The sequence below is a fragment of the Monodon monoceros genome, unplaced genomic scaffold, assembly GCF_005190385.1.
Source record: "Monodon monoceros isolate NGI ecotype Baffin Bay Population unplaced genomic scaffold, NGI_Narwhal_1 Super_Scaffold_7, whole genome shotgun sequence".
NCBI classification, from domain to species: Eukaryota; Metazoa; Chordata; class Mammalia; order Artiodactyla; family Monodontidae; genus Monodon; species Monodon monoceros.
In genome coordinates, this window is record NW_021703784.1 from 54,223,496 (window position 1) to 54,240,134 (window position 16,639).

At 36.4% G+C, this 16,639-nt stretch overlaps 1 protein-coding gene across 13 annotated transcripts in view; it reads right to left on the reverse strand.

The window, feature by feature from the left end:
- EMSY (EMSY transcriptional repressor, BRCA2 interacting) overlaps positions 1-16,639 on the reverse strand; it is an 82,167-nt gene that overhangs the window by 25,632 nt on the left and 39,896 nt on the right. For all 13 annotated transcript variants that reach the window (XM_029208239.1, XM_029208238.1, XM_029208235.1 and 10 more), the window contains 4 exons: positions 13,086-13,235; positions 9,869-10,039; positions 3,757-3,893; positions 1,116-1,289 (listed from right to left, as the gene is read on the reverse strand). In XM_029208239.1, the coding sequence (XP_029064072.1) occupies positions 1,116-1,289; positions 3,757-3,893; positions 9,869-10,039; positions 13,086-13,235 (632 nt within the window). The remainder of the gene's footprint in view (positions 1-1,115; positions 1,290-3,756; positions 3,894-9,868; positions 10,040-13,085; positions 13,236-16,639) is intronic.

Here is a 16,639-nt window from a genome sequence, read left to right on the forward strand (position 1 = left end):
TTTTCAGACTCTTTAAGTCACCATTTCCAAAAATTCAAGAATGAAAACATGGGTTATGACTTAGATGACAGAGCAAATGAAACTGTTACAGTTGAAATTTAAAGGCAATTTGAACTTATTAGAAAATCACAAAACTTATTGTTTAGATATGTAAACTATTTGGCTATAATACTGAGGGAACTGATTCTAAAGGCAAATTATTAGTTTATAGGTAAATTAGTAGCTTTTACAAAAATTCTAGGATAGCATTTCTCAACCAAAGCTGACATCAGTTCCTTTGATATTCTCAGAAAAGTAAAGTACCTGCAAAATAAACAGTAGCCCAGCAACACAGGATTAAATCCCGAGCCTCAATTTCCCAGACAAATCTCCAGAAAAGCTCCCTTATCGTTTACTTGTTGAAAAATGAACGGATCTTCAGCTTCTCCATTATTTAGGTTTCAAGTAAATCAAATTTTATAATATCCAAAGTGCTTTCAAAGGCCATATAAGCTTATAAAAAATACTTTTGAGAGATTATGAATAACCATCAACCATCTTCTTCTCAAAAAACAATATATACCTTCAGCAAATTTTATTCCAAGGGGATTTTTTTTTTTCAAAGATTTAATTTTATTTATTTTTTTGGCTGTGTTGCGTCTTCGTTGCTGCGCACAGGCTTTCTCTAGTTGTGGCGAGCGGAGGCCACTCTCGTTACGGTGCGTGGGCTTCTACTTGCAATGGCTTCTCTTATTGTGGGGCACCGGCTTCAGTAGTTGTGGCTCACGGGCTCTACAGCGCAGGCTCAGTAGTTGTGGCGCACGGGCTTAGTTGCTCCGCGGCCTGTGGGATCTTCCCAGACCAGGGATCAAACCCGTGTCCCCTGCGTTGGCAGGCGGATTATTATCCACCGCGCCACCAGGGAAGTCCTCCAAAGGGGATTCTGTTCTCTAAGCTTTGCTCATGACATGACACAAATATTTAAGATGTATGTTTTTTTAAGTACTATTTTGAAAACAGATGATTATACACATTCAATCATAACTTTTAATAATCTGATTCTTTAAATATTACTGATCTTTTCTAGGAATTTGAAATATACCAGAGTCAAGAAAAATCACCATATCTTAGCATACCTGTGTTTTCCCTTGCTGCCCATAAACAATTTTTGTTGGGATGATTTTAGCTGCTGGTTGAACTGTGGAACCTATTCCTTTTGGCTGAGTTACAATCATTTTGGTGATGGGTCTTGTAGCAGTGATAATAGCTGGCTTTGCTCCTGTTGGTACCGTCTGAATAGTCTTTTCTCCCTAAATTGAAGTCAGTAAATATATGAGATTTATATGCATTTTTTCACTGAAAATCACAGAAAGGTTTTACCAGGATGATGGGCAAAGGGCTGTAAACTCTGCAACAAAGTACAATGTTTCCAGGTGATCAAAAATCTTAGACCTAGTTGAAATGATCTCAGAAGTCCTCTGACCAACCTTCTGTCCTATGAAGGCATTAAATACTTCTTGGTGAGTGAATTTAAAAAATCACCTTATGTAAGAATACTTATTATACTGTCTCATTCATAGAATATGTATATAAAATAAGAGTCAAAAATTATAGAAGAATATATACTAAAATGCTAACAATGGTTATCTCTAAGTGTTGGGACTATAGGTCTTGTCCCCCCAACATTCATCTTTATTGACAGTTTATCTGAAATGAACATATGTGTAATAAAAAAATTACTGTGCATTTTACCAATAGCTAAATGTTCACATACAAAATAAACTACCTCAGTTCCCCAAACATGAAATTATAAGGATATATAGCAGAAGGCCTCTGTGAAACAGTATGGGCAAAAGATGAAATCAGCAGAGATATTAACATTCTTTCTGAGGTTACATGGGAAAATACAAAGAAAAAACTTAGGACTTCTCCCACGTCAGCATGTTACTAATATCACTTTAGTCTATTAACTAGATAGTTTAAGCCCATTAACTTTTCACCATTTTCATCTGCTTTATTCTTAAGTACCATTTTCTGGTCAGTTATGGAGTCAATACTTGAGCTTAACTAAATTAAATTCAAATACAGTCATTTTACTAAACTATTAAAATTTAAAAAATTAAAATCCATAAAAAGTAAAGGATTTGAAATTTTTTCACCTTATCAGTTTTTCTTTTTAGTCATCCTCACCTAAATATGTGGCCATCTAAACTTAGCAGCCAGTAAAAACAAAGCACCCAGGTGAGCTGGCAAAAAGGTAATCACTGTGAATTGAGAGCTAAATGATTACAAAATTCACATGTTTAAATATCTGCCGCAGTTATCTAAGGGAAACATGGAGCGTCTGCCAATCATGTGATTACTTATTTTAATACATGTACACCCTTCACAGCAGCATCTCTGGAAAGAGCTCTAGTTCATTTGCCAAGAGCTGCTAGTTTGCAAGTGGGCATGCCCTTCTATTAAGTAGCTCAATGGGGCCTGTCCAAGTATAATTAAAGACCATTCAAAACCAATCAAAACCAACTAGCAGGCTATTTTTTGAAAAAGCTCTTCCGGTGTGTGTGTGTGTGTGTTTACGCATACACAGGTAAGCAAGTTATGAGTACAGGTACATGTACATTATGTGGTTAAGCTGATGGTCTTATACTCTGATCTGCTTGTTTGACTATCATTTCCTGTGTCAAACTGTTGCTATTAGATGTATATAGCAGCTAGTACTCACACACACTATTCTTAGATCTATGTGACCATAGGACCTAGAGTACATGGCACTCCCCTCTTTTAATATCAAGTTCCATGAAATTACAAACCAAAAGATAAAGCATTCTGAAAATCTGAATTCTAATCCTGGCTTTACTTTTGGCTTACTATGTGAACTAAGGCTAGGAACAATCTATGTTCTCCCACGTGATGAAAAAATCTAATACTAGACCCCTACCAACATTGTAAAGACTGTGATGCCTAGGAAGCTACTAGAGATCAACTACAATGAAGTATAGCATTTTTTTTCTAGCAAAGTAGGGACCCTACCAAACCTAGATAGTTAAGTACAAAGAGTAGTAACAGTAAGAAAAAAAAATTATTGAGGACTTCCTATGTGCCAGGCACTGTTCTAAGCACTTTCAACAGCTACCAGTTAGTTACTCAACAAATTCACTGGTAGAGATCATCATCCCCAACGTACAAATGAGGAAATTAAGGATGAGAGAAGTCGAATAAGTTAGCCAAAGTCAAACAATTACGATACTCAGAGACAAAGCCTAGGTTTGGCTAACTCCAAATCTCTTAACCTCTTAACAACTGCCTTCAGAACTATAAATGAATCTGTTATTTATTTGATTTTTTTTCACTAGCTCAAAGAAGTAAAAATGAAAGTAACAAATCATTGTCATTAATTTAGTCTTAGTCCCAAATATTTCTCTTTGCCTAGCCTAGGCGAAATACTAGACTGGTATCTATTGGCCAAAAGCAGGAATAAACTGTCCTCTGACAGAAGTCCCTCTGTAGTTAACCCAGTGGAATCTTCCATCTGGACCAAGCTAAGCATCTAAATCATGGTCATAAGCAACTTAGCTATGAACAACATGTTTTAGAAATTACTATAAAAAATGGCATCAGTAGGTGGTGTTTTTTAACAGTTATTACATCACAGCAGGGGTAAAATCAAGCCATTCTGGCCATTGTGGGTTCTGAAGTCCTTAGACAAATATTTGTATAGCTGGTCTTTAAAATCCTTAGTGGATTGCTGAGTCTGCAGTTCAAGCTCTTACTTACTCCAGCATTTAGCAATGTTGTGACAACGTTTTTGCCCGGGAGGCCTTGAATGGTGGTTCCTTTTCCTGTAGTCTTTTGCACAACAATCACATTGGGCTTGGAGGTCATTGGGATTGTAGTGATTTTGGTAGTCGTTCCTTAGAGAAGGGGGGAGAAAAGGAGGCCCGAGTTAAGGACTAGTGATATTTGGTTACTTCTGTTTATGTTGTATACAATTAATACATGTAGTTGATGTCATCCCTAGATGACGTGAAGGCTGTCATGAGGATGAAAATGAAGGCCTGGAATAATAAATTACAAGTTGTCCTAGAATGAGAGAATATTAAGAATTGACTCTTACAGCATTGATCTTTTTGGAATCTGAGGGCCTACACACCAAACTAAGAATCTAAAAATACCACTATCTGCTTCCCCATCAATATTCCTCTCCCGACCAGTTAACTGAAACAAATTAGCAGCTCTACTCCATGACAAACATTTCTCCCAAACTCAACGGCATTACCTATGTGACTAGTGTGATAGGAAAACTCTTCAAAAAATAACATAGAAAAGAGGCAAATATGTATCAAAATTCTCATGTAACACTAGACTATAGAGAAAATTGATGAAATGTCATTTATTTTTATGTGACAAGAAAAACACAAAATAAACACAGTCACAGACCAAGTCAGATGAAATGTATACTCATCACCTGCAACACTCTGAAAAGTCAGAGGATGAAACCCTAATTTATATACTTATATATATAAACTTATATTTTCCATCATTAACATCTATGTAGTAGATCTATATCTACTGATCCAAACATATTATTATCTTACCCTCTCCCCCACATCCTTCCACAAACTGCTTCTCTTCCACCTATCAAATCTATCTACCTATCAAATTTATACCCTATATTCTTCTAATTGTTCAAGTCGGAAATCCTGGTGTCAATCTTTGCTTCTTGCCTTGTCTTCACTCCCTGTACCCTCTAACAAAATGAAAGCCCCTTGGCTCCACACTGTATCTTTTCACGCCACTGAGTCCTCAGTGCTTAGCACACACTGTACGGCAATTACTCAAGTAATCGTTCAATGAGTATGTGAATGAACTAAATTTGTCACCAACATATGTCTTCTTTCAAAATGTTATCAATGCCAGCTCAATAGACAGGCCCACATCTCTTTTGGCTTCCCATATTTTCTCCCTATTTCAAGTTTCTCTATCATTCAAATAGCTCTGATGCATCCTGCCATAGCAAACATCCTAAAAAAACAAAAAAACCTCATTTCACCATATCAAGAACCAACAACATGTGAAATTGGTCAAAAACCTTCCAAATCCCCATTGTATTTAGTTCCAACTTCCTGTCTTGGGTTTCAGAATCCTTTATAATCTGGCCTTAAATCCACCAATTAGATCTTATTTGTTCCTACTCCAAAATACACACCATAAACTCTAGTTTAACAAGTAACTCCTTTTACTATGGCTTCCTATTACCTACCACACAAAGACCAAACTGCTCTGCTCAGCCGTCCAGGTTCCATCAGACCTTAATTTTCAGGATTATCCAATATATACCTCTCCTTCAATGTGCTGGTTTCCACACTGGTCCTTGAGCACACCAATCCCAGTGCTACTTCTGCACCTATAATTTTCTCTGCCTATGAAAACAGGCAAGTCATATTTTTCTGCTATAGGCCTGCATATCATTTATCAAATGACTAAGCACAGAATGGGTACACATTAAAAACACAACTGATTAATATACTCTCAAGAATAAAAGTTAAAATTTAATCTTTTCTACTGGGAAACCTTAGCATTCCTTACTAGTTTTAGAAATAAGATTGCACAAGAATAAGAATATTCTAGTTATATGTCAGTTTTTGGCCATCTTGTTACAATATCTTTATAATACACTTGCCATCATCTAATGCCTCATCAGTCCAAGGTAACATGCTCAGGTAACATAAAAAAGCACTTTTATCCATGGGCCAGTTTCACAAATGTTTTTCCCTTTACCTGCAGTCTCTGAATAGTAAACTGTTAAGAGCCACAAAAACCAAGCTGCCTCTTATCCACTTACATCAACTTTAACTCTTAATTAACTCCAGTCCCTCATATGTGATTATGATGCCTCCTCTGACAATGCTCCCTCACCAAATAATTGGTTAATAAAAAAGTGTTCTTAGAAAGTAAGCATTAAGAACTATCTCAAGGAAATGTAAACCAAGATTTAACTCCATACCAAAGTACAAGGATCACTTTTTTGACAAAACTTGCTTAACAAATGAATTATATTTATAACTATGAAAATGTCAAATCCTTTCCATTACGGGTGTGTCAATTTATGAGACAGTTGCAAACCAAGTTCACCAGCTTAACAAAATGGGAGGTGGGGGCAATGTTAGAAAACAGAAGAAAAAGGCATAGCATGAGGAAAAGCAAGTACAGCATTATATTACAATTATGAATAAATTAAGAATACAATTTATGACTAGAATTACCAAATTATAAAAGTTTAAAATTTCAATAGCATGTTTCTATATCTCAGGTGACATCTACATTATATTGAAGAAAGAAGTATTACTCATTTAAAAATATGTCTTCCTCGGACTTCCCTGGTGGCGCAGTGGTTAAGAATTAGCCTACCAATGCAGGGGACATGGGTTCAATTCCTGGTCCAGGAGGATCCTACATGCCGCGGAGCACCTGAGCTCGTGTACCACAACTACTGAGCCTGTGCTCTAGGCCCCGCAAGCCACAACTACTGAGCCCATGTGCCACAACTACTGAAGCCCACATGCCTAGAGCCTGCGCTCCACAACAAGAGGAGCCACTGCAATGAGAAGCCTGTGCACTGCAACGAAGAGTAGCCCCTGCTCACCCCAACTAGAGAAAGCCCACACGCAGCAACAAAGACCCAACACAGCCAAAAATAAACAAATAAATAAATAAATAAAGTCTTCCTCTATGTTTTCACAGTATTCAGTGTATAGTTCTCATGTTACAAGAGACTATACAAGTTCACCTGTTTAGCATTCTTTAGGGCAGAGAACGCACCTCATGTACATCACGGTGTATCACAGCATCCGACCACATATCTAGTTCATAGCGTATTAGAGAACTCACCTATACATAGTCTTTACTTATAAGGAATCAAGATACAATGGGTGCAAGTAAATGTGAATCATATTTGGATCATGGACCATGATACTGACGCATTCCAGAGATTCCTATTCAAAAATAAGATGCCTGTAAAAGTTTGATTATGGTAGGTAGGCTTAAAGAACACAAATTTATTGGCCCAGATTTTACTATTCACAGATTCTTAAATCACTCTGACAATCTTGGTTTTTTGGATAATGTTTTATGTGTTACTTTGCTCAAAGAATGAGCAAATGAGTGAACAAATGGACAAGTATATAGATGCAAGCCTTGCCTGGACATTGTACTAAAGATCAAGGGAATCAAAATCAAGTCCTGCCATTGTCAAAGGTTCTCATAATGTCCTTAGAGTCAAGATAATGAGTTTATCTCTGAAGGAAACCATCTTCTGCATAAAATAGGCATGATTTTTCAACCAACCTTCAACAAAGCTCTCCAAAAGACTTACATATCTAATAGTTCTCTCTATATATACACATATAAGTAAATATTTGATTCCATAAGACATGAATTAAATAACTGCAAAAATAGTCATGCCTTCCACTTAATTGCTTATTCTAATAAAAACTTGACCTTTCTAGAAAGCACTTTGAAAGCATGAACTTGCCTTCCAAGACATTATACAAAGAAAATAAGAACTTCACATAATAATTTATGTATAATGATGTTTGTCACAGGATTATTTATGACAAAAAAAATTGTTAAGTAACCTAAAACATTCAACAATGAATAAACAGTTAAATCATGGTGCATCGTATGAGAGAACACTGTATAGTAATTAATCTGGGGTGGGGGTGGGGTGTCAAAATACATTTAATGGAATGGGAAAATGATATTATTATATGAAAAAAGATTAAAACTGATTGTATTAGATCTAAATTTAATTTTAAAAATATACATATATACACAAAAACATTTATACAAAAATCTAAATAGAAAAAGGAATAAACAGAAATATATACACTTAAATTTTAACATATTTCTCTAGATGGCAAAAATTACAGGTTTTTAATTTTCTTTGTATACCTTTCTGTATTTTCCAAATTACCCACAATGAAGGGGAAAATATCATTTTTTTAAAGCCTTCTATGCTTACAGCCAGGTGTTTGAGTGTATTTTAAGAAAAGCATTTCTTAATGGTTGTGGGGTGGTGGGGGCATGGACTCTAGTATCCAGCATCTGATCATGGATGAAGGCAGAAAACTATCTAAATTCATCCAACCAGGCTTACCGGTTTACTGTGAAAAGACAGGGATTGAAAACTACTAATAAACTAACCGATAATCCCAGTATCATAGAGCAACAAGAGTATTATAAAACAAGAAAACTATCTTTATAAAGAATACTGATATGTAACATAAGGATCAGTTTAAAGCAGTCAGAAATGAGAGAAGTTCTTTAGAATTAAAGTGTCAAATAGTGAAGCAAAGGTTGAGGCAAAATGAGCTCCATGCAATGAATAAAGCTATTTCAGCTGTGAGCCCAGTACATCCTGTAGTGCTGAAAAAGTTTAAGAACTCTTCCTCTATACACCCATACACTTGAAATAGTGACTAACCATGAGTTACTTCATATTTAAAAACACAGGTGGATGAAATGTATACACGTGTAGGGTATATATCTCACCGCCTCTTTGCTTCTAGGGCAATGTGCTTGCCTGTATTGCTCTAACCTCATACAAAGCAGCTAAATCATAAATAAGGTTTGAAAACAGAGGCTTCATGACATGTAGACATTCCTTCAAGCTATATGGTATTAAGAATTCATATGTAAGTAAAGAAAAACCCTTATGGTCATAAAAAGCTATACACTAATAAGAAACATGATTACTTTTTGAAAAATGTTTAAGTATGTGCTCTATACTATTTAAAGATATTGTCAGGTAATAAATTATAATTTGAGTTTTAACTGTGTTATTTAAAATATCCTCTTAAAAGCTGGAGTATGATGATTCTTCCCTACTGGTTTCACCCTCCTCAGTTTGGCAAACATTGAAACTTACACTTAAAAAGTAGAGCCAAAATTACCAGCTTTAAATATAGTGCTTTATGCCAATACCATGCCCTGCTTTGTTTTTTTTTTCACTCCTTGAGTTATCAGCAACATCATATTACTGCCAGGAACTTCAATCCCTTCACTTTAAAATGTTAGAACAATTCACCTGGGGCATACAAAATACGGCTAGTCTACAAAAATGGTAGACAGTTAAAGTCCACAGGGCTTGCTTGGTCAGAGATTATTCACATCATTTTAATTAAAAAATAATAATCAATGAAAATGGATACCATGTTAACATTCCACTTCAGGATACACAACGCAAATACTGCAGGAATAAATAAGCCAATAAAAACCAGGTAAGGTTCCAAAATACCAATAAATATTAGCCTTCACTATCTGAGTAAAACATTTTTAAAAAGTAAATAGCCAATATAAATGGTGAAAAGCAAATAAAAATATTCAAGTATTTTTATTTTTAATATGCTAAAGTGACATTAGTAATTGAAATTATGAGATATGATCCCTCAAACATATTTAGACTGATAAATACTAGTTCTTCCTCTATCTAGCTTGTATGGTTTTGGACAGGTCAAGTTCATCCTCTAAACTTAAATATGTCTGTATCTGTAGACTAGGCCGGATACCAACTATTTCAGAGTTATGAGTTATGAATTGATAAATGGGGCAATACTTTGTAAATGAAAAATCTCTATGCAAATGTAAACCATAATCCTTCCATTCTGATTAAATGCAACTAAATGTTCTAAAACTCTCAAAAGCTTAACATATGAAGATTTAATACTAGAACTAAAAAACTATACTTAATCACTAAAACATCAGGACTAAAAACAAAGCTCTAGATTTCTAAGCAGAAAACTGCGATCAAACAGAATCCTTCCAACAGTGAAATGTTTTTTCCTCTTATTGGTCACCTATACCTTTAATGTACTTCAGATATACCTACCAGAAACTATATTACTGCTAATTATCTTGCCCCCCAAGGTAGCTAATGATTTGGGTACTACTGTAATAATGCTACCACTGGTAGTTTTCACGTAGGTTGCAGCTCCAGGGGTTGCAGCCATCCGACCTATAGATGGGCTCACTGTTGGCCGAGTATAGGTTGCCTGTGTGCCTATAAAAGGGAAAAGCCAAGAGAAAAACTTGTCATAACTTTTAGAAGAATGACGATTTATACAGTTTAACTATAATTCAACATAATCTACATTGCTTTAACTTGAAAATGGAATTTCAAGGTGTCAAGCCATTAAGTAACAATTTATAGCCAGTTTTCAATGCACATAGCAAGAACTATAGCCAACTCAATTTGAATTAATTTTACACGTAAAATTTTGTGATGTGTTGCATCAAATTACTAACCCCAAGAAAAAGTATAACCAAGTCTGTTCCCTTCTTCCATTACCCTTCTTCCACTAGTTTGATGCCAAAAGAAACTTAAATTTAATCATCTTTCCTGCCAGAGCATTTTAGATATTTCTGTTATAGATTTCAAGGTCTCTGCATCTGTTTTATGCCGTCTCAGTGCCAAACCCAACGGCAGCACTCAGCAAATAAGGCAGTATATTGTTTGACTAAAATTTTATAAATTTTTAGGGCTTCCCTGGTGGCACAGTGGTTGGGGGTCCGCCTGCCGATGCAGGGGACGCGGGTTCGTGCCCCGGTCCGGGAGGATCCCGCATGCCGCGGAGTGGCTGGGCCCGTGAGCCGTGGCCGCTGGGCCTGCGCGTCCGGGGCCTGTGCTCCGCGGCGGGAGGGGCCCCGGCAGTGAGAGGCCCGCGTACCGCAAAAAAAAAAAAAAAAAAAATTTTATAAATTTTTACTGTTTTGTACTCTGCTACCCTCTAAATATATTTCAATCTTTTAAAGAGTTATTCCATCATTTTACTAGAGATTAAAATTGAAGCTGCCAAGAGTTACCAGGAATATTTCTTCTAGCCTAAAAAGTTCACTATTTACATATTTCCTCTTAACTGACCCATTAGAATATTTTTCTTCATATCTCTCAAAGGACTTTACATTCTTCCCCACTATTTCTAGAACTTTTTCCTTTCCCCAAACAGGAATTAAAAATTAACCAGATAAGCCTGTTGTAGTTTGTCACAAATCTGGTAACTCAGAAACACTATTCCTAAGCACTGTTCCTAAATTCCTAACACTGCTCCTAAGAGCCGCTAGTTTTGGGGAGAATGAAGATAACTCAGATAAACACATTCTTCAACTGAAAAAAATTTTTTCATGATAATTAGATTCAGGGGTCACTGTGATAACTATTTCAACAACCCCCTCCCAAAAATGGTTTTACTCAGTTAGTATTTACCGTTTTAAAATATAATCACTACCCAAAAAAGGGAGAAGTGGAAGAACATTAAGTAGAATTACTTTAAATTGATTACAAACATACATCTAAATCAGAAAAAAAATCTAGTGCAAAATAATTATGCTATGAAGATACATAGTTAGAATTAGTTAATTATAGCTGGAAAATATTTCAACTTAAGCTTTTGTTTTAAAATTAGAAACACTTATTCTAATATATATACATAAGCACAGACACAATATTATTTTTCACTACCTTTCCCTAACATAAGGAATCATATCTACATAACACTACTATCTTTGTACTAAATGGAGAAAAGTTTTGGGTGAAGAATAATAGATTTAATGCAAGAATAACAGTGTTTTTAAAGCATAGGCTTTGCAAAGAGACAGAAAGTTAGAATGGCAGTTACCAGGGACTGGGGAAAGGTGGGAATGCAGAGTTATTGTTTAATGGGCACAGAGTTTCAGTTTGGGAAGATGTAAAAAGTTCTGGAGTGGGGTTTCCTGGTGGCGCAGTGGTTCAGAGTCCGCCTGCCGATGCAGGGGACACGGGTTAGTGCCCTGGTCCAGGAAGATCCCACATGCCGCAGAGCGGCTAGGCCCGTGAGCCATGGCCGCTGAGCCTGCGCGTCCAGAGCCTGTGCTCCACAATGGGAGAGGCCACAACAATGAGAGGCCCACGTGCCGCAAAAAAAAAAAAAAAGAAAGTTCTGGAGCTAGATGGTTGTAATGGTTGTAAAACAATGTGAATGTACTTAATGCCAATGAACTGTACACTTAAAAATGGTGAAAATGGTAAATTTCATGTTATCTACATTTTACCACAGTTTTTTTTTTTTTAAAGCAGTTTTGGGAGTCAAACAGATCTGGATTCAAATCCCAGTCTTGTCTTTTATTGGCTGTGTGGCCTTGTGCATATTGCTTAACATAAGCCTCTGTTTTGTCTCTGAAAATGAAGATATTAAAGCCTAAGGGAGATTAAGGGTAATGCTTATACATACTTTTATATAATGGCCAATAGATGATAGCTTATAAACTTGAGAAAGGAATCATTTTACACTCTAGATTCTATTATCTAAATCTGGCCCTCTTCAAAAAGTCTGGTAAGAGTTATACAAATTTAAAATAATGGTACTGGCTAATTCTAACATTAATTAATCGTAATGGCTATTGAGCACTCTGCTGGGGACTTTCCATACCTGATTTAACACTTACAATAACTTTATGATCACATTGAAATAGACAATGGAAAAGACTGAGAGGAATTAAAGTAAACTGCTCAAGGTCACAAAAGGTGGTACTATTTAAAATGTTCTATACTGTCACTTCCTTGGGCATAGCCTGGATGCTCTCATAACTGGATAAAATGGCATCCTATGCTTTTCTCAGTCTGAGTAATGCTTACTACACTGTAATGTAATATAGATTCTCAACCTCATCAGTGTGAGATCCTTGCAGGCGGGGACTGTGTTTTCATTCACTCAACAAATCCTGACTAAACACCTACTTACAGACTAGCTCTACATATATATGGTGAATAAAACAGACAAGGTCCCTTATCCTCATGGAGCTCATGGTCTAATAAGGTGAATAACATTAAACAAATAGACAAAAAGTAGCTAAGTAATTAGAAATTATAGTATGTGTTATAAAGGAAAAGAAGAGGACCATGACAACAGCAGAGAGCTAATTTCAGTTGGGAGGAGGAAAGAGTCAAGAAAGACCTCTTTGAAGAACTGTCTCATTAATTTCTATATTCCCAATGTCAAGTGTATTGCTAGTACAGAGAAATTACTCAATAAGTATGATGAATGAATGGACTGACGCTCAAGAAAACTTACCAGTAGGAGTGGTTACAAGTTTAGTTGTCATAATTGCACCATTACTGCTAACCACCATAATAGGGGAATTGCTACTGGTGGGCAGAGTTGCTGTCACTGGTTTGGGTAAGATTTTACTTGGTTGAACTTGTTGTGTGATGATTTTAACACCTTTGAAAGAAGAAAGATAAATCTCAGTACAAATTATTTTTAATAACATGTGCTTTGTATCAACCCAAGAGGGCAGCAGTTACACACATTTACTGAGTCTTGCCTAAAAAGAGGCTTTTGTTCATACTGATGAAAGATATTCTTTTAACTTTTATTCCTCAAATTCCTATCTTCCCAAATTTCTCTCATTCAGAAATATAATTAAAATACCACAAAGGCTATTAACAAGTTTTAATGAAAAACAATTTTTCTTTTGTCTATGATCACATCATATAAGAGTTTTCAAACCAAATTAGCCATTGATCTGAACTTTTACAAACAATCTGTGTTCCATGCAAATACTTGGGATGAAAGGACTAGGATAAGAAGTCAAAAATAAAAGCAGGGCAGGAATAGTGATGCAGACATAGAGAACAGACATGTGGACACAAGGTGGGAAGGGGAGGGTGGGATGAATTGGGAGATTAGGACTGACATATATACACTACCATGTGTAAAATAGATAGCCGGTGGGAACCTGCTGTATAGCACAGGGAGCTCAGCTCGGTGCTCTGTGATGACCTAGGTGGGCAGGATTGGGGGGTGGGGGTGAGGGGTGGGAAGGAGGTCCAAAAGGGAGGGGATATATGTATACATATAGCTGATTCACTTCGTTGTATAGCAGAAACTAACACAATATTATGAAGCAATTATACTCCAATAAAAAAATTTAATGTAGCTTTTATATATTCTCAGTTCTACCAAAGATTTCTCTAACCTCTTAAGACTGTAAAGAGCAAGAACATTTTGTTTTTGAACATTTATTTTTAAATTGACTTCTTTTAAAAGTATTTAAATAGCTCAGTTTGTCAAAAGTAAAGAACGCACTATTATTGCACCTACATAAAATATGCATGTGGACAAGAACTTGAAGGCAGTATATAAAATTAGAATGTTAGGGTGGTGATGTTATGGTATTTTTTACATTTTTCAACTTTTTAATTTAAATGTTATAAGTGTTACACTGCCTTTTCAAATGTAAGATGATGTCCATTTAAAAGAAATCTCTCATGTTAACTACAAATTTAAGTACTAATAATTGTTAACTAAGGAAGGAAATTTTTGGTAACACTTTTTCCCCACTAAACTTCACTGAAATAATTCATGGGATAGAATACATTTCAACAGACAACTAAAATTTTTATTACTTTTTTGGATGGTGATTTAGGTTAAGACATTAGGAAGCAAACAAATTTATTTATTTAATAGCCTTAAATAATTTCAAAATACTTGTAGCCAACAAAGAAGTTAAAATTATGACATCCAGGCATAATTAGGCAAATTACTTAATAATCTCTATGACTCAGTTTTCTCATCTATAAAGATACTATTAGTATATACCTTCTAGGGCTATGTGAAGATTAATTACATCACAGTTGTGAAGTGCCTAATACACAGCAAGAGTTCAATAAATAAAGTATTATTATTGTATAAATAAATTCTGATTATAATAAATCATAAACTGTGAAGTTGTAGGGAAAAAATGATTTCTAATATTATCTTATTAATGAATTACAATAATGCTTAAGGTACATAAAAAGAAACCCCCAAAGAAATAACCACAGAGATAAAAATTAAGGAAATCATAAGACACTACTTTGCTTAGTCCTACACAAACAAGTTGAAAATTTGGATCAAATGGGTAATTTTCTAGAAAAACAGTATTTATCAAAAATTGACCTCAAAAAAGATATATAAATAGATAAGTTTCCTTGAAACAAAATTTTAAGAGCTCCTCCCCCTTTCCCCCCAACATAGCAGGCCCAGATAGTTTCACAGGACAATTCTATGGTCCTTTAAAAAGAAAATAACTCCAATGTATTTAAAACCATTTCTCTCATCACAAGAAAAAAAATATGTAACTATGTGGTGATGGATATTAATTAAACTTATTGGGGTAATCATTTCATAATATACGCATATATCAAATCATTATGCTGTACACCTCAAACCAATACAATGTTATATGTGAATTATATCTCCACTTAAAATAAACCAACAACAAAAACCATTCCAGAGAGTGATTTCTGACAAGAGAGCATAAGGAGCTCTGCTAACCTGCTAACCCAATGAAACTGGCAAAAATGATTTAAAAAAACAACCAATGAAAAGCTCTGGAAACGGTCCTAAGACCAAATGAAGAAACATCTATTCAAGAATACACAAAGGGCTTCCCTGGTGGCGCAGTGCCTGCCGATGCAGGGGACGTGGGTTTGAGCCCTGGTCTGGGACGATCCCACATGCCGTGGAGCAACTAGGCCCGTGAGCCACAACTACTGAGCCTGCGCGTCTGGAGCTTGTGCTCCGCAACAAGATAGGCTGTGACAGTGAGAGGCCTGCATACCGCAATGAAGAGTGGCCCCCGCTCGCTGCAAGCCCACGCACAGATATGAAGGCCCAACACAGCCAAACATAAATAAATAAATAAATAAATAAATAAAATTTTTTAAAAAAGAAAAAAGAATACACAGAAATATTTGCTAAGAACAGTGAAATCTATGGCATTTAAACTAACACCTGTTCCTCCTCCCTCCCTACAGGTGAAGCAAGGACTGCTCTCCAGACTGCTGCAGTCAAGAACACAGGGTTTCCTCCTACTCCAGCTCCCAGTTGGCGGGCTTTCTTATGAGGAGCAGAAGGACTTCAGCTTATCTCTTTCTGCTCCCAGGCACCTGTTTTAAGTCCCAGGCAACTGCAGTCAATAGGTGGGTACTCCCTGCTTCTGCCCAGCCCCCAGTTCATGGAACAAAGGCTCTATCTTGGGCACAGAGCCACTGAGAATACTGGGGTCCTGACCACCACTGCCCTGGCTTGTGAGAGAGTGGCTCCACCAACCAGGGGAAGCAAGCTGAGAGGATCTCAGGCTGCTTGCCCAACCTCCCACACTTGCCTTCACTGAGTGCTCAGCTCCTAGAGCAGGGGTATCATTCAGAGAGAAGTCTGCCATTGACCCTACCCCCAGAGCTCCAGAGCTGCCTGAGGATAGAAACATGCCTAAAACATATAGCTCCTAGCCACTTCCCAGAGGAACTGACTTCATATGTAACAGAGCATGGAGAAGTTCAAGCCTAAGGGTGCTCTCAAAAACAGTGGAGGATGTGATGAAAGGCAACTAGAAGGAGAATCATGGATTTAATTAAGATACCTTCTAGACTATAGGCCAGTTTGCAGGACAGAACTGAATAGTAAGGAAGCTGAGAGGAACACTCCTATGGTCAGAACAAATATCAAAAATGGACCTTTGAGATTATTCCTTCAAAGAAGCCACAATTTGGATGAGTTCGCAGAGCAACTTATGCTCCAGGAATTGCTGAAAAAAATAGAGCAATCAGTTAGTGGAGTTTAACAGCTGGGTGTGGTCAGGA